The sequence below is a fragment of the Hemitrygon akajei genome, chromosome 16 (genome assembly GCF_048418815.1).
Source record: "Hemitrygon akajei chromosome 16, sHemAka1.3, whole genome shotgun sequence".
Classification (NCBI taxonomy): Eukaryota; Metazoa; Chordata; class Chondrichthyes; order Myliobatiformes; family Dasyatidae; genus Hemitrygon; species Hemitrygon akajei.
The window spans coordinates 46,130,603-46,157,657 of NC_133139.1; the positions used below are offsets into that span (position 1 = coordinate 46,130,603).

General features: G+C 39.6%; 1 protein-coding gene across 2 annotated transcripts; it reads left to right on the top strand.

Annotated features, from left to right (window-relative positions):
- The first annotated feature begins 341 nt into the window (after positions 1 to 341).
- Positions 342 to 26,899, top strand: LOC140740009 (procathepsin L-like). 2 transcript variants are annotated; one of them, XM_073068787.1, is made up of 8 exons: positions 342 to 429; positions 4,512 to 4,653; positions 7,594 to 7,716; positions 11,578 to 11,745; positions 17,777 to 17,992; positions 21,454 to 21,616; positions 23,129 to 23,234; positions 26,486 to 26,899. In XM_073068787.1, the coding sequence occupies exons 2-8, from the start codon at positions 4,519 to 4,521 to the stop codon at positions 26,583 to 26,585; spliced, it is 1,011 nt and encodes a 336-aa protein (XP_072924888.1). In that variant the 5' UTR covers positions 342 to 429; positions 4,512 to 4,518; the 3' UTR covers positions 26,586 to 26,899. The 2 variants fall into 2 exon arrangements, with proteins under 2 accessions (XP_072924888.1, XP_072924887.1); XM_073068786.1 differs by lacking the exon at positions 342 to 429 and adding an exon at positions 3,388 to 3,407.
- Positions 26,900 to 27,055: the final 156 nt, after the last annotated feature.

Sequence of the window (27,055 nt, forward strand, 5' to 3'; positions counted from 1 at the left end):
TTCTAGTCAACACTGTAGTGCAAGAAATACCATTTATTCTTACCCACCTCCTTTACAACACAGGGGGCTGGGGGTACATCAGTAGCACTGCAAGGTCAATGAATGGAATGTCAAAGACTATTGAAACACTAATCCAAGGATATCTGTTAGCAGGCCCAGTTATAGAATCCAGATAAACAAAACCTGAATCAAAAATAAGAACTAATAGGAAAAATTATATCTCATACTCTTTCGTTTACCCTTGAAAAAGAGGAATTTGATTTTGAAGTATTGCTCTAAAGGGCATGAAAAGTGTGATATTACTTCTCTAAGTTTCCTAATCAGTGATGTTGCCATATGAACTGAAGGCGGATCCTGGGATGTTGCACATGTATTTAACTGGGATACACCCAATGTTCAGTGAGACTTCAAGGGCACCATCATACCAAGGTGAGTTTGCTAATTCATGCCTTGTGTCTGATTCATCACATAACCTGAGTGGATCAGGGGACACGATTGGATGGGGTGGAACCAATCTGTGCATATTTTATGCTAAGGTGAATGGAACAGGGAACAAATTCCTTGGTTACAGTGTTTTGTGGAGTGTATACCCGGTAACTTGTTACCTGGATGTTCCAAGATTGTTACTGAGGCTGGAGTGCTTGAGTTATAGGGAGAAGTTCCATCGCCTGGGACATTTTCCTCTGGAGCATAGACCTTATAGAAATGTATTAAAATCATGAAGGACATAGATTGGATGGATAGTGACAGTCTATTTCCCATGGTACCTTCTACCTGATGGCAGCAGCAAGAGAAGAGCATGGCCTGGGTGGTGATGGATGCTGCTTTTCTGTGACAATGTTTCATGTAGATGTGCAGTGTCTAGTCAATTGTACGTCAGTGATGGAACCATACAAATATCAAAGCAAAAATCCTATCTTTACCCCAGCAGTACACCCTAACAGAAAAATTACTCATTTCTTTCTGCATTTTTCCACAGTCCTTTTCTGAATGCCAGTTTGGTGTCACTTTAGATTTTGAAATTGTCTCCAAAATTTGTAAGTTGCAAAAGGGTGATCCAAGCATCATTCATCATTCATTGTAGAATATCACTTCCTAGTTTGAATAGCTTCCTTTAGTTCCATTTGCTTTATTTCAGGTTCTATTTGAGTTCTATTTTAGGTGCCTTTTTATTGGCAGAGATAGGCAGTCACAAGGATAGAAAGAGCCATTACTGGTACTATTCCATAAACATTTACAAAACAAAGAGTACATTTCTGTTTCCACCAAAGGCATTAGAGATCATTTAATGTAAAACAGCAAAGAAAAAATGTATGGCATTGCAGTATACATCTACATATTGTATTACTTGGATGTTGGCCAGCATTCATTGCCCATCTCCTGTTGCCTGTGAGAAGTTGGTGGTGAACTACCTTCTTGGATTTCTGCAGTGTTTCTGGTAAAAGGTACTCCCATGGTGTGGTTGAAGATAGAGCTCAAGGATGAGTAGACCAGTGACAATATATTTTCAAATCAGGCTGGTCCATGACTTAGAAGGAACGTATAAATCCATGCACTTCCTTCCCTAGACCTTTTCAGAGGTTTGCAGTTTTGGAATCACTGTTGGCTTAGCAAAAGTGCCTAACCAGAAGGGTTGGTCTATGTTCACACTTTTGCAATTAAAAGAGGAACAATGAGGTTGGGCGGGGCCAGGAGAGAACATCCACATTTCTACAAATAGCTGAACGGCCAGCTCCAAGTACTAGCTTCAGTTATTATAATATGCAAATAATGTGTATAATTATTTATGCCGCTATCAGTGCATGATTAATAATCAGCACAGTATAATTATAATTTATTTACAGTGGTTTAAAAAAAACAGTTCTGTTATGCAGAGTTTGGTGTCCTGATCTTACAACACTTGAATGGAGAAGTGTTCTGTTCCAAGTCCCTGCAAATATCATTGTGGATGTTTAATCCAGTGTTTGTGGGGCACAGTTCTTGCACTCTTCTATTGTAGAGCCTTTTTAGATGCATTCTTTGTCCACTTCCATTTGGAGTGGGACTGGATTCAAATGAGGTAAGGAGGTAAGGTCAAGTAAGAATAACTATTTGGAGAAAGAAATGAACTGATATTTTTCTATGACAGTCATGCTTTATGGTCACATTTCTGGTTGTAATAACATTTGCTGAGAAGAACTTGGGCACCAGATCCTGGCAGGCATAATATAGGACTGGGAAGAGTTAGGGAAGAGGGGCATTGGTTGGTTGACACCAGGTGAGCAAAGTACATTACAATCTTGGCACCAATACCTTACATCAAAATCTACAGTCTGCCCGCAGTCTAGTTATCCCTCTAACTTCCACTGAAATACCAGTCCCACATCCCCAACATGAAACTGACCACATGCTTGTCCCAATCAGATCATTTCCCTTTCCTAAAATTCTGATTTCTTGACAACTTTCAAAACACAGCCTAGGCCCCTCTCATTGATACCTACCCTTCCAACAATGCCAGCAGGTTGAGGGCCAACATTATTTCAGGTAATTGATCTTATTTTGAAAGAATTAAGTAGATCTAAAGTAGATATTGAAAGAACTAAAGGAAATAAAAATACAAGTTGATGGAGGAACTCAACTGGTCAGGCAGCATCTGTGGAGCAAGGGGATAGTTGAGACCCTGCAATGGAACTCAGAGTGTGAATGTGAGGCAGAAATTAGCAAGCAATAGATGGACCCAGGCCAGGAGTTCTTAATGGGCAAATGACCCTGGGTGGGAGGAGAGAGGGGTAGAGATAATGACTGAGGCTGAGAGGTGATCGTGGAAATAACAAAGGGCTGCAGACTATGAAATCTGATAAGGAAAGGTGTTGAATGGAACCAAAAGGAGAATAATGGGGGGGGGGGGGTGGGGAAGGATAAGGAGGAGGACCCAGTAAATCCAGAATGTGAGTGATAGGCTGATAAACCAGGTCATGCAAGGAAAAGAAACTGAAGTAAGTGATGGTGAGGGGGGTGACTGGAAAAAAGGGAATGTGTGAATGCACCTGGGTGAATCAGGAAGTGAGGGAAAGCATTGGAAGGGGTGCATGCTACCTCAAATTGGAGAATTCTATGTCGATACTGCTGTGTTATAGACTACCCAGGCAGGCCACGAATCACTGCTCCTGTAGGCTGAGTTTGGCCTCACCCTGGCAATGGAGAAGATTGAGGACAGGCGGGTCAGTGTTGTAACTGGGAAGCATATTGAAATAGCTTGCAGCCTTAAACTCAGAATGATCATTGCAGACAAATCAGGATTGTGCATGACTTAGAAGGAACATATAAATCCACGCCAGTTCTTCTTTTGTCCTGCCCTCTCCCACAGTTTTTTCTTGCTCCAACTCCCTACGTTCCAGTCTCTTGTGACTCCACTAATCATAAACCATGTGAGTATTGTATTTTTCTATTTAATGGGGCTAAAATATGAAAATGTGAGAGGGATTGCCGCAGTATGATATCAGGACCAATGCTCTCAATTTTAGAGTTGCCTATACAAAACAACTATCCTCATAATTTTTCTGATGGTAGGACAGTGTTTTGCCACAGGGATCATTGTTAGTCATATTCATAAATGATTTGTATGAGAGTGAAGGAGATATGATTAATAAAATTTAAGATTACCCCAAAAACAGTGTCTGGTTTTCAGTGAACGTCTGAAGTCACACAATATATTGAATAACTGGGAAGATGGGCAAAGGAACAGCAGATGCAGTTTAACTCTGACAATTGGGAGTTGATGCATACTTGTAGTTAAACTAGTCTAGGACATACACAGTGAAAAGCAGGATACTGGGGACTTGTGTAGAACTGAGGGACCCAGGGATACAATTACAAGAGTCCTTTGAAATTGGCAATATAGATAGACATGCTTGCCTTCATCGACTGTGGCATTGATTATAGGACTTCAGACATCAAGTTACACTTGTACATTTTACACTCGGCCCAAGTGCAATTCTGGTCACCATGCTATCGGAGGGGTGTGACTGAGCTGTTAGAGGGTGCAGAAAAGATTCACATGAAGGTTGCCTGATCTGGAGGGCTTGTGTTAAGAGGAGAGATTCAATAGTTTGGGACTCTTTTCCCTGGAGTGAATAATGCTATGGGATTGCCTGATAGCAGTTAAAAAGACTGTGCACAGATAGGCTTTGTCCCAAGAAAGGGAAGCCTAAAGCTAGAAGGCATAGGCTTAAGGTGAAAGGGGGAAGATCCACAGGGCAAGTTTTTCACAGATCTGTCTCATTAACAGATTTATCAGTGAGCCTATAGAGAAGGTGGTAGAGGCAGGTGCAATTACAACAGGTACATTGATAGGAATGGTTTAGAGAAACATGAGCCAAATGTGGCCTAATTGATTAGCTTAGATAGGGATCCTAGTTGGCATGGATGGATTGGGCTAAAGGGTCAGTGTATGTGTTTTATTATTCGATGAATCTATGAATAATTGGAGATGACCTGCTCAAAGTCTGACATAATTTCTATTATTTCTTTAGGTTGTCCATGATGAAGTTCACTTTGTTCCTGGGCTTTGTGGTGGGGTTTATTCTGACTGCAGCCTCAGACTACACATTCAACACAGAACTGGATGAAGAATGGGAGAAATGGAAACTACAGCACAGCAAACAGTACACAGAGGTAAAACAGAATTTGTTCTCTGACAGCGTATGCCTGGAGGAGGAAAAACAGCCAAAGCAGCTTCGTTCTCACTATCTCATCAGTGACCATCTTATTAAACTAACCTGCCCTTGTTTCCTGATTGCCACTGGTCTAATATATTACTTCCCCATTGATTACCACAGTGTTACCCTGCTACACTGTCAAAACAAGCACTCCTACCGCACTGATGAATCATATAAATCCCATTTAATTAATGGATGTTGACGCTTGTCCCCTACATACTTTTACATGATTAAAGGAGGCAGGGGTCACAAAACATGTTAGAACATAACCTGGAGTACGACCAAGAATGGCCAACTGTGCTAGCGGTATGCAGGTTAATAAGCAGGGCTGCTGGCTGCTAGCAGAATGGTAGGGTTTTTGGATGATGGGAGGAAGTAGTGGTGGGGTAAAGGAGTTGTGCTGCGAATGGCTATGTTTGGGGAAAGGTGTAGTGAGAGGAAGAGGTTATGCTGGTGCTCAGGTGTTGTGAGAGTAGGTGTTTCTTGGTGAGGGAGGTATGGATGCCATTGATGCGATCATGAATGCTGTCTCATAACTTCTGTGTGGTACATCAGATAAAGGACGGATGAAGAACTAGTTCCTGGAGCTGTCAAAATCCTTTCCAACACAAAACCAAAAACACATTGACAGTAGTCTGAACTTGGATATTGAGTAACTCTTGCTTGTACTGCAATTGATGCCAAGCCTTTGGGTACCAAACAATTCATATGGTTGTGTTAGCAAGAATGCTAAGAGTAAATGGCAGGGACCTTGGGAAAATTTACACAAAGGGTAGTGAAAATCTGGAATGACTATCAGAAAAGGTAGTGAAGGCATTTGTAAAGGCACTTAGAATGTGAGCCAATGGGAGTAGTTAGATAGGAAATGAGTGGAGAGAAATGGGTTAACATGAGCCCGTGAGAGTAGTTAGATAGGAAATGAATGGAGAGAAATAGGTTAACATGAGCCAGTGGGAGTAGATAGATAGGAAATGAATGGAGAGAAATGGGTTAACATGAGCCAGTGGGAGTAGTTAGATAGGAAAGGGGTGGAGAGAAATGGGTTAATGTGAGCCAGTGGGATTAGTGCAGATGAGCAAAGTAACCGCCTGGTTTAAAATGCCCCATTTCAGTGCTGTACATATCAATGATTTTCTGATTTTGCCATTGGTGAGTTCACCACTGTCAACTTCCTAGTAGTCATCACTAACCAGAAACTCAACAGCTCCAGTCACATTAATACCAAAATCACAAAAACATGTCAGGGCTGGGGTTCTGCAGTTCTTCTTGGGCAGACACATCAAGACCTTTCTCCATCTACAAGGGAGAGTCAAGAATGTGTCTGGATGAGTACAGCTCCAACATTCACGTTGACACTGTCTAGGATAAAGCAGCCTATTTGATGGGGATCACACTGACTACACTCCACATTTGTTTTCTCTAGCACATTACACAGTGGCTTCAGTGTGTTGCATCTGAAAACAGGGACAGCATTTACTACTTCAACTACTCTGACAAACACTTAGCAAGCCCCTGATGCCCCCCACCATCATAAAGATCAGAGATAGGGAATGCATGGGGTTTCCAGCACTGTCAGTTCCACCCCCCCCCCCCACCAGATCACACACTCTGCTTACTTGCAAATGTGTTTCCAGTCCTTCATCACAACAGGACTAAAATCACGGAACACCCTGTAAGTAGTGCTGTAGAAGCATCTTCACGTAATGGTTCAGGAAGGCAGCTCAGCCACGGCTTCTCAGCGGCAATAAGCACTGTCCTTGCTAGTAGTTACCACATCCTGAGAAACAAAGAAATGAAACACAGGACATCTGTCATGTCTAGTAATACCATTTTGAATCTGTCTGTTGGGTCATGTGGAGCATTAGTACTTGCGCCCGTGGTTTCAAAAGTTATAAAGTGACTATGTGAATTCACTGTCTTCTCTAATTCCTTAGCCAAGTTCCGTTGTTGAAAGGAAGAGGCTTGATAATGGAGGATGGTTTGGTAGATGGTAAGAAGTGGTTAGCTACAACATGTGTTGCTTGCAAATCAACTTGTAGGATGAGGGCACAGAAGGTCATGGAATACCCTTGTGTTTCCACCTCACTGCTATATAACAGCTCAATGGCAACTGATGACATGCTCTGCCTTCTCCATTGAAGTAATATAATGCTGTCTCATCTAACACCCTTCAGGCAGCTTCTGGTGACTCTGGTTGTCTGCCCCCCTGTAAGAGAAGGGAAATTTGCACTTGAAGGTCTGTATTCTAACAGTGGGCAAATGAATGTTAGGTAGGTGATGTACAATTGATGGAGTTTGTGGGTGAAAGAGAAGTAAAGATGTGCTGCAATGAGTTGCACAGGATACGTCAATCAAGCATGTATTCAAAGCTGGTGGTCGCACATTAAAACTGTTGAACTGTTTGCAGCATTGAATGCAACAAGCATTGTCACACTGTATTGTGTGTGTGTGTGTGTGTGTGTGTGTGTGTGTGTGTGTGTGTGTGTGTGTGTGTGTGTGTGTGTGTGTGTGTGTGTGTGTGTGTGTGTGTGTGAGACTGATGTCAGATATCTCCTCCTGGGCCGACTCACCAATGTTAGATAACACTTCAAACTAACCTTTCCCAGGTTCTGCCATTCTTGAAAGTGTTCTGAATAAGCCTCAATGCGTCCTACCGCAGCCACCATGTACCGCCCCTTTAAGATGAAGGCTATTTTCAAATGGCACTGGCAAAATTGACTGACATGGTGAAATGTTGTCCCTGCATGTGGAATAAGTCTCTTGTCTCAGACAAACTAGGGGCAATTTAAACATTGCTGTAAAGCATTAATTCAGATTTTGCATGCAGCCTTTGAAAAATTTGTAGAATGATAATGTAGAAAGGTGCTACAGATTGATGTCATGATGTCTTTTTCAGGACGAGGAGATCAACAGGAGAATGATTTGGGAAAGTGCCATGAGCTACATTGAACAGCACAATCGAGAGTATGAAATGGGGAAGCACACATTTACTGTGGCAATGAACCAATTTGGAGATCTGGTGTGTACAATATCTAAAATATTTCTCTATCAGATGCTAGTTATGAGGTGCTTTTAGTGACTGAGCTGTTTGCACTCATTGATATCATGTAACAAAGTCCAATCTCTTTTGCTGATGTCTGATTCTTTCGTCTGATCCTTTAACATCATATTTCGTTATTTCTGCTCACCATCATGGTGAGCTGCTGCTGAGAGGCTAGTGTCACCTTTGTATTTGCTGCTGTGAAGTAAAGGAACACGATGGCCACAGCTGCACCAGAACAAGAAGCACTAAGGAAATGATAACCATATACAGGTTGTGCTACATGCCTCCCTGATCCTCACCCCTTCACTGGAATAAAATAAGCTTCGATAATGATAATTATTATAAGACAGTTGTTGGAAAATTGATGAGAAACAAAGTTGACTGTGAGAATGAAAATGAGAAATATTGGCGCTTAGTTCAAAATGTCAAGAGATTCTGTAGGTACTAGAGGTTATATTCACAATGCAAGATGGCTTCTACAATCACAATAGAAAGTGGTTCACATTCAATTAGATGCATGAATAATAATAGCTCCACTTCTGAATGGCCTTTTTGGGGTTTTTTCAATTTAAACATGGAACAGATTCTGAAGAAAGGTGGTTTAGAATTTGTTCACAAAACAAAGCTTTAATTTAAAAAGTTACTATAAGTCATTTGCCAGTTGAGTTCATACCAATCAGATAGATTTCCAATTATGATGTACTAAAGCACTTTCCCTGGAGTCTAGCACACCTAATTTAGGACTAATTTCTGGTAGAATCTTCATCTGCTTTGTTTGGAACCATAACTGTCCCTTTCCTTCACAGAACAAAAGTGTTTTTAATAATACCAAAGGCTCAAACTGAGTATTATTTAAAAGGATAGACACATCTTTCTTTCAGCCACAGACAGACTGTAAGAACAAACCTCACATAGACTAACTAGCCCAGGGTCCCAATTAGCACTGCCGTACCCCATCCACACACCCAGGTTATTTTAGCAGGGTGATCCCTGAAATTAAGCGGCCAGAAATGAAGGAGATATGTTGCTGAAACAGAAATTGTACCCTCCCCACCATATCAGAAACAAGTAAAAGAGGAGAAAGACATGAGGAGGCAGTTTTTGCAAATAAGTCCCCGGGGCCTGATGGAATATTCCCCAGGCTGCTCCATGAGGCGAGGGAAGAGACTGATGAGCCTCTGGCTAGGATCTTTATGTCCTCGTTGTCCATGGGAATGGTATTGGTGGATAGGAGGGAGGCGAATGTTGTCCCCTTGTTCAAGAAAGGTAGTAGGGATAGTCCAGGTAATTATAGACCAGTGAGCCTTTCGTCTATGGTGGGAAAGCTGTTGGAAAAGATTCTTAGAGATAGAATCTATGGGCATTTAGAGAATCATGGTCTGATCAGGGACAGTCAACATGGCTTTGTGAAGGGCAGATCGTGTCTAACAAGCCTGTTAGAGTTCTTTGAGGAGGTGACCAGGCATATAGATGTGGGTAGTGCAGTGGATGTGATCAACATGGATTTTAGTAAGGCATTTGATAAGGTTCCACACGGTAGGCTTATTCAGAAAGTCAGAAGGCATGGGATCCAGGGCAGTTTGGCCAGGTGGATTCAGAATTGGCTTGCCTGCAGAAAGCAGTGGGTCGTGGTGGAGAAAGTACATTAGGATTGGAGGGTTGTGACTAGTGGTGTCCCACAAGGATCAGTTCTGGGACCCCTACTTCTTGTGATTTTTATTAACAACCTGGATGTGGGGGTAGAAGGGTGGATTGGCAAGTTTGCAGACAACACAAAGGTTGGTGGTTTTGTGGATAGTGTAGAGGATTGTCAAAGATTACAGAGAGACATTGATAGGATGCAGAAGTGGGCTGAGAAGTGGCAGATGGAGTTCAACCCGGAGAAGTGTGAGGTGGTACACTTTGGATGGACAAACTCCAAGGCAGAGTGCAAAGTAAATGGCAGGATACTCGGTAGTGTGGAGGAGCAGAGGGATCTGGGGATACATGTCCACAGATCCCTGAAAGTTGCCTCACAGGTAGATAGGGTAGTTAAGAAAGCTTATGGAGTGTTATCTTTCATAAGTCAAGGGATAGAGTTTAAGAGTTGTGAGGTAATTATGCAGCTCTATAAAACTTTGGTTAGGCCACACTTGGAGTACTATGTCCATTTCTGGTTGTCTCACTATAGGAAGGATGTGGAAGCATTGGAAAGGGTACTGAGGAGATTTACCAGGATGCTGCCTGGTTTAGAGAGTATGCATTATGATCAGAGATTAAGGGAGCTAGGGCTTTACTCTTTGGAGAGAAGGAGGATGAGAGGAGACATGATAGAGGTGTACAAGATATTAAGAGGAATAGATAGAATGGACAGCCAGTGCCTCTTCCCCAGGGCACCAATACAAGAGGACATGGTTTTAAGGTAAGGGGAGGGAAGTTCAAGGGGGATATTAGAGGAAGGTTTTTTACTCAGAAAGTGGTTGGTGTGTGGAATGCACTGCCTGAGTCAATGGTGGAGGCAGATACACTAGTGAAGTTTAAAAGACCACTAGACAGGTATATGGAGGAATTTAAGGTGGGGGGCAATATGGGAAGCAGGGTTTAAGGGTCGCTACAACATTGTGGGCCAAAGGGTCTGTACTGTGCTGTACTATTCTATGTTCAATGTTCTATGAATGTGCCTGGGAAGGATCACTAAGGGCAAGAGTGTCCTCAGTAAATAGCGATGCTTTGGAAACCTTCAGCTCTGGTTCAATATCCCTTCCAAGTGTAAATGCTGAGGTCATACCAGAAATGAAAGGTTCCGCACTTTGCTGTTGGGACTATGTTTGATAACTCCATAGCAGCAATGAACAGCAAAGAGTTTCATCAGAGATAACCTGTGAGGCAGGGTTTCTGAGAGTAAACCCAGACTTTACTGCAAGAATAAGCATCTGTTTGGTTGCTGGTTAAAAATCTCAAGTAGCTACATTGTTCTCAATTACTAGACAAGGGTCACCCTCTCAGAAACATTTCCTGAGGATTCCTGCAGGTTGTTCTTTCTGCAGTGAGCTACATCATGCCTTTATGGTGCTGCAAAGTTAAGATTAGCTCCACTGAGAAAATAAGAAGTACTTCTGATAATGCAGCAATAACATTCACAACTGGAGCTGGCATTGGACTATGGTGCAGACATTTGAAAAAGGCACATATGCTTACGGCCTTCTCCTTAGCAAGTTCTTGCCACGAATGCCCTTTGTAGGAAGAAGCTGTTACCTTTTGTAGGAAGAAGCTGTTACCTGGACAAAAACTTCTTCATTAGCATGGGTTGGTTCCACTCTCCATACCTCACACCACCTTCCCCGGGTGACTTTGCCAGGCGCTTCATCAATTACTGTAGCACACATTTATGCTTTACCAGTATTCCCCAGTAGCTCTTTGAGCATGGCTGTATTGCAGCATGGCCCATTAAGAGCAACTTCTTGATTCCAGAAACATGTCGCTATTACAAGAAACTTAATCCCCTAGTATCCTCAGCTCATGAAACATGAAGGAGATTGTTAGTGAACTTTGAAAAGCTGCTAAAAAAAAATCTGGTTTTGGAAACTGTTTTAGAGGTGCCATGATCATTGTTTTAACACCAAAAGATGATGTAGACAGCTTCTAGAGCAAAGTAGCTATAAACACTTCGGCTGTCTTGGCTGAAAAACCGGATTTCAGTCAAACGGTATGCAGGAGCATAAGAGTGTTTGATACTCTCATCTCTTCTGATATTCTAAACTAAATATTGGTGCTTTGTAATCCCAGGAGGTTTCCTATCCTCCTCCTCCATATTCCTCATGATCTATTACTTCAGTATCTTTGCAATTGTTTTTCTAGACCAATGAAGAGTTCAATACACTCATGAATGGTTTCCTCAGTAACGAAGCTGAAAATTCAACAGAGGAAGAATTTGAGGAGTTTGATGATGATAATGAAGATGGTTTTGAAATACCACGTACTGTTGACTGGAGGTCAAGTGGTATGGTTACGCCAGTGAAGAACCAGGTAAATATCGGAAAACAACTGTCCAGCCCAAATTGTGACGTTCTAATGATGTCTTTTAGGAACCAGTGAGGTTAACGTCTTATTTATCTGAAAGTCCTGCCCTACTTGCTAGATAATTCTACTGCTGTCCACTGAGTTCAGCCACACGCATGGAGTCATGCACTCAGGGTAAAATTCATCCTCAATCCCACATTGGATTTTGAGAAGGAAGGTATAGTATGCATATTCCTGCAATAAGCGTACTGTTCTGTGCTTCCCAAAACTAGTTCTTTTCAAGTCAAAGAAACTGAGTGTCAGATGTGGACTACAACATTGATACAATGCTACATTAGGAACATAGAGTATGTTACAAATTCCATTACAGTTGACTGCATTAGATCAATCCTCAGTACATAGAATGAATTTGTAATTTATTTCAAAATATACTCTTTATTTTGCAGGATATTATAGATTCTAAGATGCAATATACAGATAGAATTAAAACAAATTAAATCAGATTTTGAATTAAAACCTGGCTATTCTCAAAGTCAACTGTGTCATGAGATACACTCTTGACATATCCAAGATCTGCATATATACCTTCATTTTGTCCTTGCTCCTGAAACCTTTAACATAAGCAGCTCTCAATATTACTTAACTAAGCTTCATATTCCATTTCCAAGTAAGTTAAAGTATTTGGTAAAAGCAGTAAGAAATGGAATGTTTTGGATGTTATATTGAGTCCCATAGTGTCCACAGGGCCTGCAGCCCACAATGTCCATGCTGTCTATAGTACCCACCTAACTAATTCCACTTATTGACACTAGGTCTATAGCTTCTGGATCTCGGCAAAAGAAGTATTTGTCTAGCTACACCTTAAATGTTATGAGAGTATCTGCCTTCACTATTCAGACGGCACATTCTAGATCACAACCACCCTCTGAGTGAAAGATATCCCCTTCAGATCCCTTCTAAACCTCCTCACTCTCACCTTAATCCTGAATCATTTGACTTAGACACCCCCACAAGGGCTTAATGAGTAGAACCATTTCCTCATGGCACCAGAGTCCTGGGTTCAGTCCTGCCCTTGGGTTTTGTTTGTGTGCAGCTTGTACCTCCTCCCTCTTAGATTGACCAATAGGTTGACCAATGTAAACTGCCCTGCTGTAGAAGTGAATGATAGAAACAGAGAAGTCAATAAGAATGTGGGGTTAAAACACAAAATTTTAAAACTGAGTTTCTGTAGGATTAATGTAACTGGATGGTTGATGGTCAATTCAGACTCATTGAGCAAATAGGTTTGCTTTTGTGCTGTGTCTCTGTGATTAAGGGCAAGGCCATGGCTGTAAACCAAGATGAAATTACTGAGGGATTGACCGGAGAGGTTTTTGGGTGGAGCTGAAAGATATTGAAAAACAAAGGTTGCCTTGTTGGGATTCTGCTAAAGGCCTCCTAATAGTCAACAAGAATCAGAGAAACGGACATGTAGGGAGATTGCAGGAAGTTGCATGTTATCAAGATTGGGACTTCCATAGTGCTAAGGACATAGATGTTGTGGAATTCATTAAAGCAAGTGTGCCGAAAACTTTCCTCAGGCAACATATAGAAGGCCAAACTTGGGAGAGGGCAAAGCTTGACCCACTCTTGGGAAATAGGGCAGGACATGTGAGTGGGGGTGCACTTGGGACCAGTGACCATAGTTCTATTAGATTTAAATTACTTATAGAAAGAGCCACAAGTTCTTTTCTTTTTCAATATTTTTATTGATTTCTTACAAAAAAGAATACAGAGTACAGGAGGATATATATCATATATCAATTACAATATATTTGAATCACACTTATCGTCTCATTACCCCATATTCATGTAAATTAAATTGAATCATAATATTGAAAAGTAATAATTTTATTATACAAAAAAATCTAAACCCACTACCGAGAAAAGCTGTTTGGTAAAGAAAAAAAAAGGAAAAAATCCTTATCATATAGTAAAACATATCATTAGCCAACATCTATAATTGATAACAAATCAAATATTTTGAAAATAATTCAAAAAAGGTCCCCACAATGGTAGAAAGTCTTGCCTTGATTCAGAAATTGAACAACAAATCCTCTCTAAATTTAAGCATGACATAACATCACTTAGCCGTTGAGCATGTGTAGGCAGAGCAACATCCTTCCACCTAAGCAACATTGCCTGCCTAGCTATAAGAGAAATAAAAGCCAAAATGTGCAAATCAGGTGTCTCCAAGATAATATCTTTTCCTCCAACAATACCGAATAAGGCAGTCAAAGGGTTTGGTTTAAAATTTACTTTAAAAAGTACAGAAAAAGTTTGAAATACATCCTTTCAACATTTTTCAAGACTTGGACAGGTCCAGAACATATGAATTAATGAAGCCTCTCCATTGTTACATCTGTCACAATAGGGAGATATGTCTGAAAAAAAATGAGACAGCTTATCTTTAGTCATATGGGCCCTATGGACCACTTTAAATTGTAGAAGAGAGTGATAGGCACACAACGATGAACTATTAACAATTTAAAAATTTCAATCCAAGTCTCCTCAGAAATTGAACTCTGTAAATCTTGTTCCCAGAGATTTTTTAATTTTGTCTAAAGGAACGTTTCTCATTCCCACCAACATACAGTAAGTATTAGATATTGATCCATTATGAAAAGATTTCAAATTAAAAATTACATCTAATAAATTCTTATCAGGACTTTTAGGAAATGTATGTAACTAAGATCGCAGAAAGTCTCTAATTTGTAAATATTGAAAAAAGTGGGGTTTTGGTAAGCTATATTTAGCTGACAACTGCTCAAACGAAAAGAGACTTCCTCCAACAAATAAATCCTGGAAGCATTTAATACCCAGTCTATCCCAATCTTTAAAAATTACATCAGTCATAGAAGGTTTAAAAAAATAGTTAGAAAAAATGGGACTTGAAAGAGAAAATCTCAATAAGCCAAAATATTTTCTAGATTGTACCCAAATCCTCAAAGTATGTTTAACTACAAAACTATCAGTTAGTTTACTTACCTCGATTTTACCCTAACGTTAGTCCTGTTTGTGATAAGTGTAAAAGTGGCGAGGCTTCCCTTATTCATATGTACTGGGTCTGTCCTAGTGTAGAGAAATTTTGGAGAGAAGTTTTCCTAACCTTATCCCATGTTCTTATCTGCCACTTAGAACCTAACCCTCTGATTGCTCTTTTTGGTACCTTGGGTGAGACGGATATACATTTGAGTCCAACTAAACGTCGAACATTATCTTTTGCTTCTCTTTTGGCTAGACGTTTAATTCTTCTTAGGTGGAGAGATGTTGCCCCACCCACTCATGCTCAATGGCTTAACGATATTATGTCCTGTTTAGATCCTGAAAAAATTCACTACTCACTTCTCAATTCGGACATTAAGATTCATAAGGTGTGGGGACCTTTTCTTGAATATTTTCATAACTTCTTTTTAGATTAAGTTTTTTTTTCAGTCCCTTACTTTCAGCTTTTTTTTTCCTTGGTAGTAGGCATTATTATCTTTTGTTCCTATTTTCATTTACAGTTTTGGGACTTTGAATGCTCTAATTTATATTTCCTACATCTTGCAGTGGTTGGTCTGGAGTTTTTTTTTCTCTGTGGGAGGGGGGGTGGACACTAACTTTACATGACTTTATTTTGGGTGCCTCTTCAACATTATTTAGACCGATATTATTGTATGTTTATCTTGCACTGTATTAATCTCTTATTTTGTAGTTGGGTTTTTGTCATAGCAATTGTAGAAATGCATAAAAAGTTAATTTAAAAAAATTAAAAATAAAGGAATTGAGGATCTGAGAAGAGAGATGATAGAAAATTCATTAACAGAGTTAGCTTCTAAAGAAACCCAAACCGGACAGTCCTCTCAGTTAATATAATATAATCAAAACATGAGATTCCATATATTGACTGCCCAGTGATAAAACCTAAAATTTGGTAAAGTTAAACCTCCCTTCTTTTTAGCTTTTTGAAGATGAACTTTATTTAGTCGAGAGTTCTTATTTTTCCATATATATGAAGATCTGATAGAATCAAGAGAATCAAAAAAGGATTTAGGAATAAACACAGGTAAGGCCTGAAAAAGGTGTAAAAATTTAGGCAAGATATTCATTTTAATAGTATTAATTCAGCCAATCAACGATAATGAAAGGGGCGACCATTTTGATACATTCTCTTTCTAGCCACCAATTTTGGCTACACCCTGTGATCCTCTCCCTTCATATTCAATATATGCAGAAGCACCTTAACGAGAAAGTTCTCCACCAGTTATTCTTTTTTATTAATTTCTTATAAGTTTCTACACTACAACAGAAAAAAAACAACCAACAAAATGGAGATTTATACAGTGCAAAACAAATGCGTCTAATATACAATTCATAACAATACAGTAAAAACACCCCAAATGAAATCATATAAAGTTAGTATCCTCCCCACCCTCCCACTACAAAACTCCAAGCCAACCATTACAATGTAAAGAAAAGTTAATCAGAGCTTTCATCACCACAGAGCTGTAAATATTAAAAAGTATAATGCCTTCTACCTAAACTATAACGTATTTCACATCAAAAACAGTAAAACTTAACCAGGGAAAAAAGCTGAAAGTAAAGGATTGTAGTACAAAAAAAGGATATACCTTTAATCTAAAGTGGAATTGTGAAAAATTGTTAAAATATTCAAGAAAAGGTCCCCACACCTTATGAAACTTTATGTCCAAATTAAGAAGTGTCTTTTGAAGGTCTAAGCAGGACATAATCTCTCTAAGCCATTGAGCATGAGTGGGTGGGGCAACATCTCTCCACCTAAGAAGAACTAACTATCTAGCCAAAAGAGATGCAAAAGATAATGTTCGACATTTAGTCGGACTCAAATGCATGTCAACTTCACCCAAGCTGTCAAAAAGAGCAATCAGAAGGTTAGTTCTAAATGGCAATTAAGAATATGAGATAAAGTTTAAAAAAAACTCTCCAAAATGTCTCCAAACTAGGACAGGCCCAATACACATGGGTAAGAGAAGCCTTGCCCCCTTTACACTTATCACAAAAGGGACTAATATCAGGACAGAACCGCAATAATGTAGTTTTAGACATATGAGCCCTATGTACAACCTTGAACTGCAAAAGGCAATGGCGACCACATAAAGAGGTTGAGTTAACTGATTTAAGAATTGAATCCCAAACCTCATCAGACAGAGAAATATTTAAATCATTCTCCCAGGCAGTTCTGATTTTAGCAAAGGGGGCATGCCTCAAGGTTGCAAACTTACCACAAATAGTAGATATTAAACTTTTGCCCAATGGGTTTATACAAAGAAACAAGTCCACAACTTATTTCTCGGGCATCTCAGGAACGTTTGATATCAAAGGGTTAATAAAATGTCTAATTTGAAAATATCTAAAGAAATGAGAGTTAGGTAGGTTAATCCTTGCAGACAATTGTTCAAAAGTCGCAAAACGATTATCAATGAAAAGATCTTCAAAGCCCTAATGCCCTTTCTGTACTAGTCATGAAATGTTAAGTCTTGCATAGAAGGTTGAAAAAGATGGTTATGTAAAATAGGTCTCTACCAGTTATTCTTAATGACACATTGGTAACTTAGGCATTCTTATCTCTTACACCAAAAATTCAATCTGGCTCCGGGCTCCCTTTGGGCTCTTTTTGATGTGGCTCTCATGTTCATCCAGAAATGAGTTGATATGGTCCAGCTTTTCCTTTGACTCTTTGTCAGCAGAGAGAACCGGGTGTCCAGAAGCATGCTAACCTACAGTGATGCTGATCTGATGCCTCATTTATCTTGCTCAAATTCTTCTGTATTAATCACATCTCTGTCCAAAAGAACAATGGTAGACACACCACTTTCATAACTCTGATGTTCATAGTCTCTGGGAGTCTCTAAACATTTCCTAAAAGAAGGCAGGTTAGTTTATCCAGTGTAGAATTGTACTCCATCTCAGTAAAGATGAAAATGATGTGATGTCAACATTGGATTGTTTTTAGTGTGACTGTGTTTCTAATTTCCAGGGATCATGTGGCTCCTGCTGGGCCTTCAGTGCAACGGGAGCCCTCGAGGGACAGTGGAAAAGAAGACATTCACTTATATCTCTGAGTGAACAGAACCTGCTGGATTGTGATCGAGGATCTCATGGATGCAGAGGAGGATTTATGGGAAGTGCCTTTCGGTGTATATGGAAAAAAGGTGGCATAGAATCGGAAAAAACTTATCCCTACGTAGCACGGGTAAGTCTCTTTTCAACATTTATTTATTTGCCTAGGTCATTAACAGTGTTAGCTGACAAAGCATAACATATGTCCAAATGGGATGTCCTCTCTGCTCAGATACATACCTTAGTTAAGAGGATGAGAAGATACAATGAGTACCTTATTATAAGCATAGTCATTTGCTAAGAGATTTATCCATTAAGAATAAAAACTGAGCCATTATCTGACAAATTCAGAGTTTTGTATATTGAGTTTAAATCAAGAAATAATCACTTAAATTGTCAGGTAAATATTTATACCATTAATCTGCATCAGCACCATTATTCAATTAAACACATTATATTCAATAAAAGTTAACTTCTTGTTTCTCCAAATTCCTACATGATACAACTAGTCTGAAATTGTATTTGTGTTCAGCTTCAAGTGGTCTGTCATAAACAAAATAAAAATTCCGAGGACGCTACACTTTTGAAAAAATTGTTGCCGAGTGTAATGATTAGAAGTGTTGTCGGGTAAATATTTATACCATTGATCATTAACACTGATGCTGTTTCTACAGTAGTACACCTCCTGCTATTGAAGTCACTCAGAGAATTAGAGTTATGTGCTATCCTGATTGGTACACCACAAACATCTCCTGACTCTTTTACCAATACCGTGTAGCTTCAGCTTCCTTAAAATTGCTCCTTCGGCAATTCTACACACTCGTCTTTGAATTCCTTACCTGCATTATATATGTTGCCAGGGTTTATTCAAAGCAGATTAGCTTTTTTTTGTCTCAGCACCTCTCATTGGCTTCTGATGTCCTAAGTTTTGATATCTATAATAGCTCTGATGTGTTGTGATATTCAAAAAAAGTCTGTAGATGCTGTAAATATCTAATATAAACTGAAAATGTTGAAAAAGAATCTCAGCAGGTCAGGCAGCACTTGTGGAATGGAAAACCAAGTTATTGTTTTGGTTCAAAGCCCCTTCATTCCAACAATAAGTAATTGACTTGAAACATTAACTTGTTTTCTCTTTCCATAGTTACTGCCTGACCTGCTTGGTGCTTCCAGCATTGTCTGTGTTGTGAAACTTGTCGGGGTCTCCGATGTGCGGGGGGATTTCATGTAGGCAAAATACAACAGGAGAGTATTACAACAAGAGACACTAATGACAGCTTTGGTGGAACCTGAGGAACATACGCAGCATTAATTAGTAATTTAGTTTGTTTATTATTGTCACAAGTAGTGTGGTAAATGCTAAAAAAACTACTTTTTTACATCCCATCCCCTACAGACATTTCACCAGATCGGTACAAGGGACAAGTCATAACAGAATATAAAATATAGAGTTAGAGCTACAGGCAGACAGTAAGGTTCAAGACCAGAAAAGGAAGATTGTAATGTCAAGAGTCCATCTTATCATACAAGAGGTCCATTTATTAGTCGTATAACAGCAGAATTGAAGTTGACCTTGAACCTGGTGCTGCGTGCTTTCAGGCTTTTGTACCTTCTGTCTGATAGGAGAGAAGAGAGGACATCCAGAGTGGGAGGGTATTTGATCACATTGGCTGCTTTTCTAAAGCAGTGAGAAATGGAGACAGGAGGCTAGTTTTTGTGATATACTGAGCTGTGCCTACAACTCTCTGCAGTTTATTGCATTATGGGCTCTGCAAGCAATAATGCACCTGGACAGGATGGTTTCTATGGTGCATCTATAAAAACTGGTGAGGATCAAAAGGGATATGCTTAATTTCCTTAGCCTCCTGGAGAAGCAGAGACATTGCCACACTTTCTTGGCCATTACATCTATGGGTTGGACCAGGACAACAACTGGGAATTTGAAGCTAGCATTTCTTTTGTTTTATCAATACTGGGGCAAAGGTGGTTGTCATGACACCATGCCACCAGACTTTCTAATTCCTTTCTGTACTCCTACTGTCATTATTAGAGATGTGGCCCAGTACTGCGCTGTCACCTGCGATTTGTAGATTGAATTGTAGCATAATATGGCCACACAGTTATGAATTATTGAATAAGGGGCTAAGGACGCAGCTTTGTAGTGTACCAGTTTTAAGCACAATTGTGGAGGAGGTGAATAATCTCCTCCTGGGCTTCCAGCTGGATACAGAATCAGAATCAGGTTTATTATCACCAGCATGTGACATGAAATTTGTTAAATTAGCAGCAGCAGTTCAATGCAATACATAATAGAGAAGAAAAAAACAATAATAATAATAATAAGTAAATAAATCAAGTTCAGTATATTACAGTATACAGTACGTGTATTAACTAGATTAAAAATCGTGCAAAAAAAACAGAAATAATATATATTTAAAAAAGTGAGCACAGCCAGCTGGTGGCGTAGTGGCATCAGCTTCGGAGTGAAGGCTCCCGAGTTCGAATCCAGCCAGGTCCCTTGCATGCTTTCCATCTGTGCTGGGTTGAGCATCAAGCTAGCAACTGGGCCTCATAGAAACGAGAAAGCCTGTTAAAAAAAAACTCTGTCACGATGGTGTCCTGATGACTCCACTCAGAGTTCAGGGCTTTCTTCTTCCTCTTCAAGGGATGAAGCTGTTCCTGAATCGCTGAGTGTGTGCCTTCAGGCTTCTGTACCTCCTGATGGTAACAGTGAGAAAAGGGCATGCCTGGGTGCTGGGGGTCCTTAATAATGGATGCTGCTTTTCTGAGACACCGCTCCTTGAAGATGTCCTGGTTACTTTGTAGGCTAGTGCCCAAGATGGAACTGACTCAATTTACAACCCTCTTCAGCTTCTTTCATGCAATATCCCCACCCCCATACCAGACAGTGATGCAGCCTGTCAGAATGCTCTCCACAGTACAACTATAGAACTTTTTGAGTGTATTTGTTGACATGCCAAATCTCTTCAAACTCCTAATAAACTCCATTGTCTTGCCTTCTTTATAACTATATCGATATGTTGGGACCAGATTAGATCCACAGAGATCTTGACACCCAGGAACTTGAAGCTGCTCGCTCTCTCCACTTCTGATCCCTCTATGTCGATTAGTATGTGTTCCTTCATCTTACCCTTCCTGAAGACCACAATCAGCTCTTTGTCTTACTGACATTGTTGTTGCTACAACATCACTCCACTAGTTGGCGCATCTCACTCCTGTACGCCCTCTCAACACCACCTGAGATTCTACCGACAATGGTTGCATCATAAGCAAATTTATAGATGGTATTTGAGATATACCTAGCCACACAGTTATGGAACCTTGGATTGAAGTAGGGAAAGGTTAAGCATGTAATTGTTGTTATGAGGAGACCTTTCAATATTTACCTTGTTCTCAATTTTTACCCTTTTTAGTCAAATGTTCAAATGGTGGTTGTACCTTCAATTTCCAAAACTGTATGAGCCTAAAATTTGCAAAGCTAGTAAAATTAACAGCATCCATATTACCAGCACTTTGAAAAACACCATGTTGCTGTAATAAACTTCAAAATCTAATGGTTAATTTATAATTTAGAAGGGAAACTGCAAATTTCAAAGAAGAAGAGCTGTGGCCAGGCTCCGAGGTTACCGAAGAGTCAGACGCTGTGAACCTTGTTTAGCAAGAAAAGTAGCAAAAGTTGGACCAATTGCTGTTGCCATTAATGCAAGACATAGATCCTTCCAGTTTTACAAACGAGGTAAGAAGCAAGAATTATTAATGATATGCTTCACTTTCCATTCCATGATTTATATTAACAACTGTATCTATGCAAACAGATGCTCTGTCAACTTCCTCATCGTCAACCACTCCCATTGAATACTTATAATGGAAAAAACTTATGTTTCTGTCTGCTTTTACCATCCCACTGGCATATGCATCCTGGTCCTGTTGAAAGCTACCTGTCCATTCCAGTGTTCCCATTTACCAACACCTCCTTTTGCTGTTCGCACTTTCCCTCTCCCTGAATGGAAATTTCACAAGACCTGCACTCTCCATCCCATATCATCTTGTCTATCCATTTCATTCCAGAGAGGAACATGTCAGTAAACACTGAAATCACCCTTCCACCTTATTCAAAACCTGCAGCTTAAAGATAAAGAAAGATTAGCCTACAAAAGCTTCCTATCAAGTTTTGCATTCCTGTTTTGAATAGAATATGATTAGAATCCCAGCAACTGGAATTGCCATCATTGTTATTAAACCCAATTCCAGGATAGAAATCATAACACATCTTAAAGTTATTTCCTCTCATATTAGCCATTTCTGTCCTAGGAAAAATTCTCTGGCTGTCCATTCTGTTTATGCTTTTTATCATCTTATGCACCTCCATTGTGACCTCTCAACCCCCTTTGCTCAACTTATTCTCAGAAAACATGTGCTCTAATCCAGGCATCATCCTAGTAAATCTCATTTGTACCCTCTGTAAAGCTTCCACATCCCTCCTGTAATGAGACAACCAGAACTGAACCTAATACCCCAAGTGTGGTCTAAGCAGAGTTTTAAAGAGCTGCAATATCACCTTATGGCTCTTGAACTCAATCCCTGACTAATAAAGGCCAACCATATGCTTTCTTAACCACCCAATCAACTTGCATGACAACTTTGAGGGATCTATAGACGTAGACCTCAAGATCCTACTATTCCTCCACACTGAGGAGTCCTGTCATTAACCCTATATTCTGCCTTCAAGTTCAGCATTCTAAAGTGAATCACTTCACACTTTTCTAGATTGAACTGCGCTTGTTACTTCAGCAAACTATCCATCACACCACCAACCTTTGTATCCCCCACAACAATATTGTTGCATCTTTCAATAGTATAGCCAATGGCCTCTTCACATTCCTCATTGTAAAGCACTTTATTTTGAGAAGAATTTTTAAAAATTGATCCACAAATTGGATTCATTGAAGCCAGCATACTGGCTATACTAGCTGTACCATCTGCTGCCTTTTCTATCCTGACTTTTTTGCTCTGCTCCCACTTTTGGCAATCCCCAGAAACAGCTTAGAAAATATGGCAAAATGAAATTAACAAACTTTATACTGATATGGGAGAAGGTTCCTCATTGAATGTGAGGTGGAATGCAATTCTAGCATCAGAAGTTTAACTGGAGTGGTGATAAATGAATGGCAAGATAACAAAGAACAAATTTCAAAGGATCATGAGGTTAGTCATGTTTTTCAATTATATGATAAATGTTTCCTTCCAGGAGTCTACTATGATCGTCGCTGTGGCAACAGAGTTGTGAACCACGCGGTGCTGTTGGTTGGATATGGTTCAATGGGGGGAATGAAGTATTGGCTTATTAAAAACAGGTATGTATGGTAAAGGATGAAAGACTAAAGATGAGTGTTCAGCTGATTACCATCTTAAATCAGCAGAGAAAGGAATCACAAGACTGATAGATGAACCAAGAACTATGTTTATCAGGAGAAGCTGACAAAGGTAAAAGCAGGGTGAGCTGAAGTCAATCTATAAAATTATAAATTAAATGAATATGCAGAGAATGTTTCAATTTGTGGAAATATCCACATCTCAAGGTGTGTACTGATACTTATGTACAATGTCCTGTGTATGTTACTCAAAATGGGTTTTTTTGGTTTGTTAAGAGTAGGAATGCTTCTTTGTCTGATAAGTGTTTCTCTCACAGTTGTTTTGCTTTAGACTTGCTGATATGGTAATTGTATTCATTTGTTAACCAATGGGGAATGTTATTTTGTCTCGTGAGGCTGGGCATGTGGGGAAGGGCTTTTCGCGGGCTTTTGGTGGGGAGTTGGGAGGAAGACGCCGAGGAAGGTGGACGTGCGCTGCACTGCTCGGAAGACCACCGGGGAGTCCTAGGTGGAAGACGTGGAGGTCGGAGGCAAGCGACGAGGGGTCAAATGGTTCGATGGTTGAGCTCCAACGATGTGCACTAAAACTGACTGAACTTTGATAAGTTGGCACCTTTTGTTTTTTTCATTGCATATATATTGTTTTGCCTAATACTCTTTCAATTTTAGTAAGCTCTTTAAAGTGTATTTCATAATGGTATTTGTTGTGGGTTTGATACTGTGGGTGGTCGCGAGGCATAACCTCGATTCTCACAGCACCTGCGTGTACAGGAGGCGGGGTTGGTGTGTGGCTGGATCTCCTTTTCCCCTAGACATATACCAGCCTGTTGGGTAAGTGTTACACTTATACATCCATTGGGAAATTCAAAGAGTGTCTTTATCTGAAGCATGTAAAGAATACAGAATGTACTAACACTGGGAATACAGAGGATGTAATCAAGGAGAAGATGAACAAATACCTGGGTGAGAAAGTACCAAAAATACACTTAAATAGATGAGTTTCTTGTAGAACATTGGCATTTGGCTCAAATGATGTTGTAGATGATATAACTTTGTGACTAATACCATAAAAAGTGTACTTAAGTGGATGTGAAAATTTAATATTGCATTTGGATGGAAGCTGTCCTCAATTATATCCAATCCTTTCCCACCCTTCTCCCAGTCCACAGAACCAGGATAGGATTCCTTTTGTTCCCGGCAACCTCCCCATTGATCATCATCTGCAACTTCCAATATTTCCAGTATCTTTCCCCTCTTTTAGTTCAACCATTCCAAAAGGATTCTCCACTCCACCACAGGAGATGTAGTTATTCCTCTTCCCTCTACCTTCCAAATTCCAAAGTATGCATTTCATGTGAAGCAATAAATTGCTCATATTCTCTTCAATTTAGCATACTATGTTCACTACTTATTAACATGGTTTCTTCTACATTGGGTAAACCAAATGAAGATTGAATAATGTGAAGCTGAAAACTTGCGATCAAATCACAAACCTGATTCTGAACTTCTCTTATTTATCATTTTAATTGTCATCTCACTCACAATGGGGCCTTTCAATCCTTCACCATCTGCATTATTCCAACAAAGCTCTAAGTAAACTCAATGAACAATACCTTATCTTCTAATCAAACATATTATAGCCTCCAGACTCATCAATTTCAAATAGCATTTACTGGATTTATATTTAATTTTCTACATTCCTTCGGTAATTTCAGGTAATAGTCAGCATTTACATCTCACTTGGCAATCACCTCTATTTCATTTACTTTCTCTTAGTTTCCAATCCATTAAAACCTTCCCTTTTATTGTCTCCTTGCTTTTCCCACTTTCTCAGCATCTGGCAGTTTGTTTTATTGCTAACCTTTTCCCAATTCTGCCGATCAGTCATTAGTCTGTGAATTAGTTCTTTTTCCCTCATTATGGACGCTGCATTACTATTGAGTATTCCCAAGATACTCTGGTCTATTTGTGGGATGGATTTATGAGGCCAGTGGTAGATAGGATTGGTGGAACAACTCAAGGGAATGTATTGTAGCAGCATCTAATGGAGTGGGTGGATAGAATGGTGGTTTGCAGCAGGGAGCAAAGGAAGGTGGCAAAGTTAGATGATGTGAATGGTATTAATGCTTGTTGACATATTAGAATTGTTTATTGAAACCCACAGTAGATGTGTTGAATGGAAAAACAATATTTGGAAACAAGAAAATAAAGTAATCTGTCCACGAGTAGGCTACTAAGCTTTTCCAGCCTGTTCCATCATTCAATGTGATCATGGCTATTCGGCCCCAGACTCCACACCTATTCTGTGCTATTCCCAGATTCCCAATTTCTTCAAAATGCACTTACCCCATATTAAATAGCTCAAATGATCTATTTTCCAAAACACTCCAAGGTAGAGAATTCCAGAGGTTCACTATCCTATGATTGTTGATTGGTCAGGGCATGAAGGGATACGGGGAGAAGGCAGGAAACTGGGAATGTGAGGAAAATTGGATCAGCCATGATGAAATGGTGGAGAAGATTCAATGGGTGAAATGGCCTAATTCTGCTCCTAAATCTTATGGTCTATGCAAGAAAAAATTTCTCATTCTCAAATGAGAGTTAATAGTCAACATTTTGATTACTCTCACTAAAGTACCGGCTTTTTGACATTAGATTTAGGGGCAGGTTTTTCCACGGGGGGGGGGGGGATGAATATATGGAATGGGTTGTCAGAGGAAATGGTAGAGGTATGTGCAATTACAACATTCAAATGGGTTCATAGATAGGAAAGGTTTAGAATGATATAGGTCAAATGAATATAAATAGGATTAGAGTAGATTGCCATCTTGAAGACACAAGAGGTTACACATGCTGGAATGTATAGCAATAAACTAACTGTTGAAGGAACTCAGTGGGTCAAGTGGGGAGACAGAAGTTGGTGGTGTTTTGGGTCAAAATCCTGCATTAGGACTGAGAGTGGAGAGAGGCAGGGGTGAGACAGGGCCAGTCACTGAAACTTGTCTCATGTCTCAAGTCTGGAGCCTCCAACCTTTCATAAGCTTGCCTCCACTGTCAAGTCATGGACTGCCTAACTCAAATAATCTATGCGCCTTGATATTAATTTCAATAATCACTAAATAATAATTTCCATTCAAAATCCCTTTTTTGCAAAGTATAAAACCTTGTTCTTCAAGATGAACACTTTAACAGAACAGTGAAATTAATACCATCTTGTTTTTTTTATTTTCCAGTTGGGGAACAGCATGGGGTGACAAAGGCTACATTAAGATGGCAAAGGACAGACGCAACCATTGTGGAATAACTAATTACGCACTCTATCCTGTTGTGTAACTGCTTCTCAGCCTTTTAGCTAAGATCAACTATGTAGTTTTAAAAAAAGAGGTCCAGAGCTTCAGAACTTGGCCTGGAAATCTGTGGAAATTCTTCTGCTTTTGCTTATTAATTTAGCACTGTTGCTTTAACAGTCTATAGCAAATAAAAACCTGTTCAGGGGAATAATCACAGCTCTGTATCTTCTACTCTGTAGTATAAAATGCAAACTAATGATGTGTTGTTAAATGCAGTCCTAAGTGAAACTGTTACACAAGATGTGATGAGACAATTTATTATAGTGCTGAGAAATTAATAAAAGCTGCTGGCAATTACTTCAACTGTCTCTTTTATTACAAGCATTTTGAATGCTTTTAGTTCTCATTTGATGGCCTTGTTTAATTTAAAGCTATGTGTTCTTTTTTGATGCCAAAATAATTAATGGCCAAATTGATCAGTGCTTACTCAGCACTTTTCCAGCCTGTCAAACT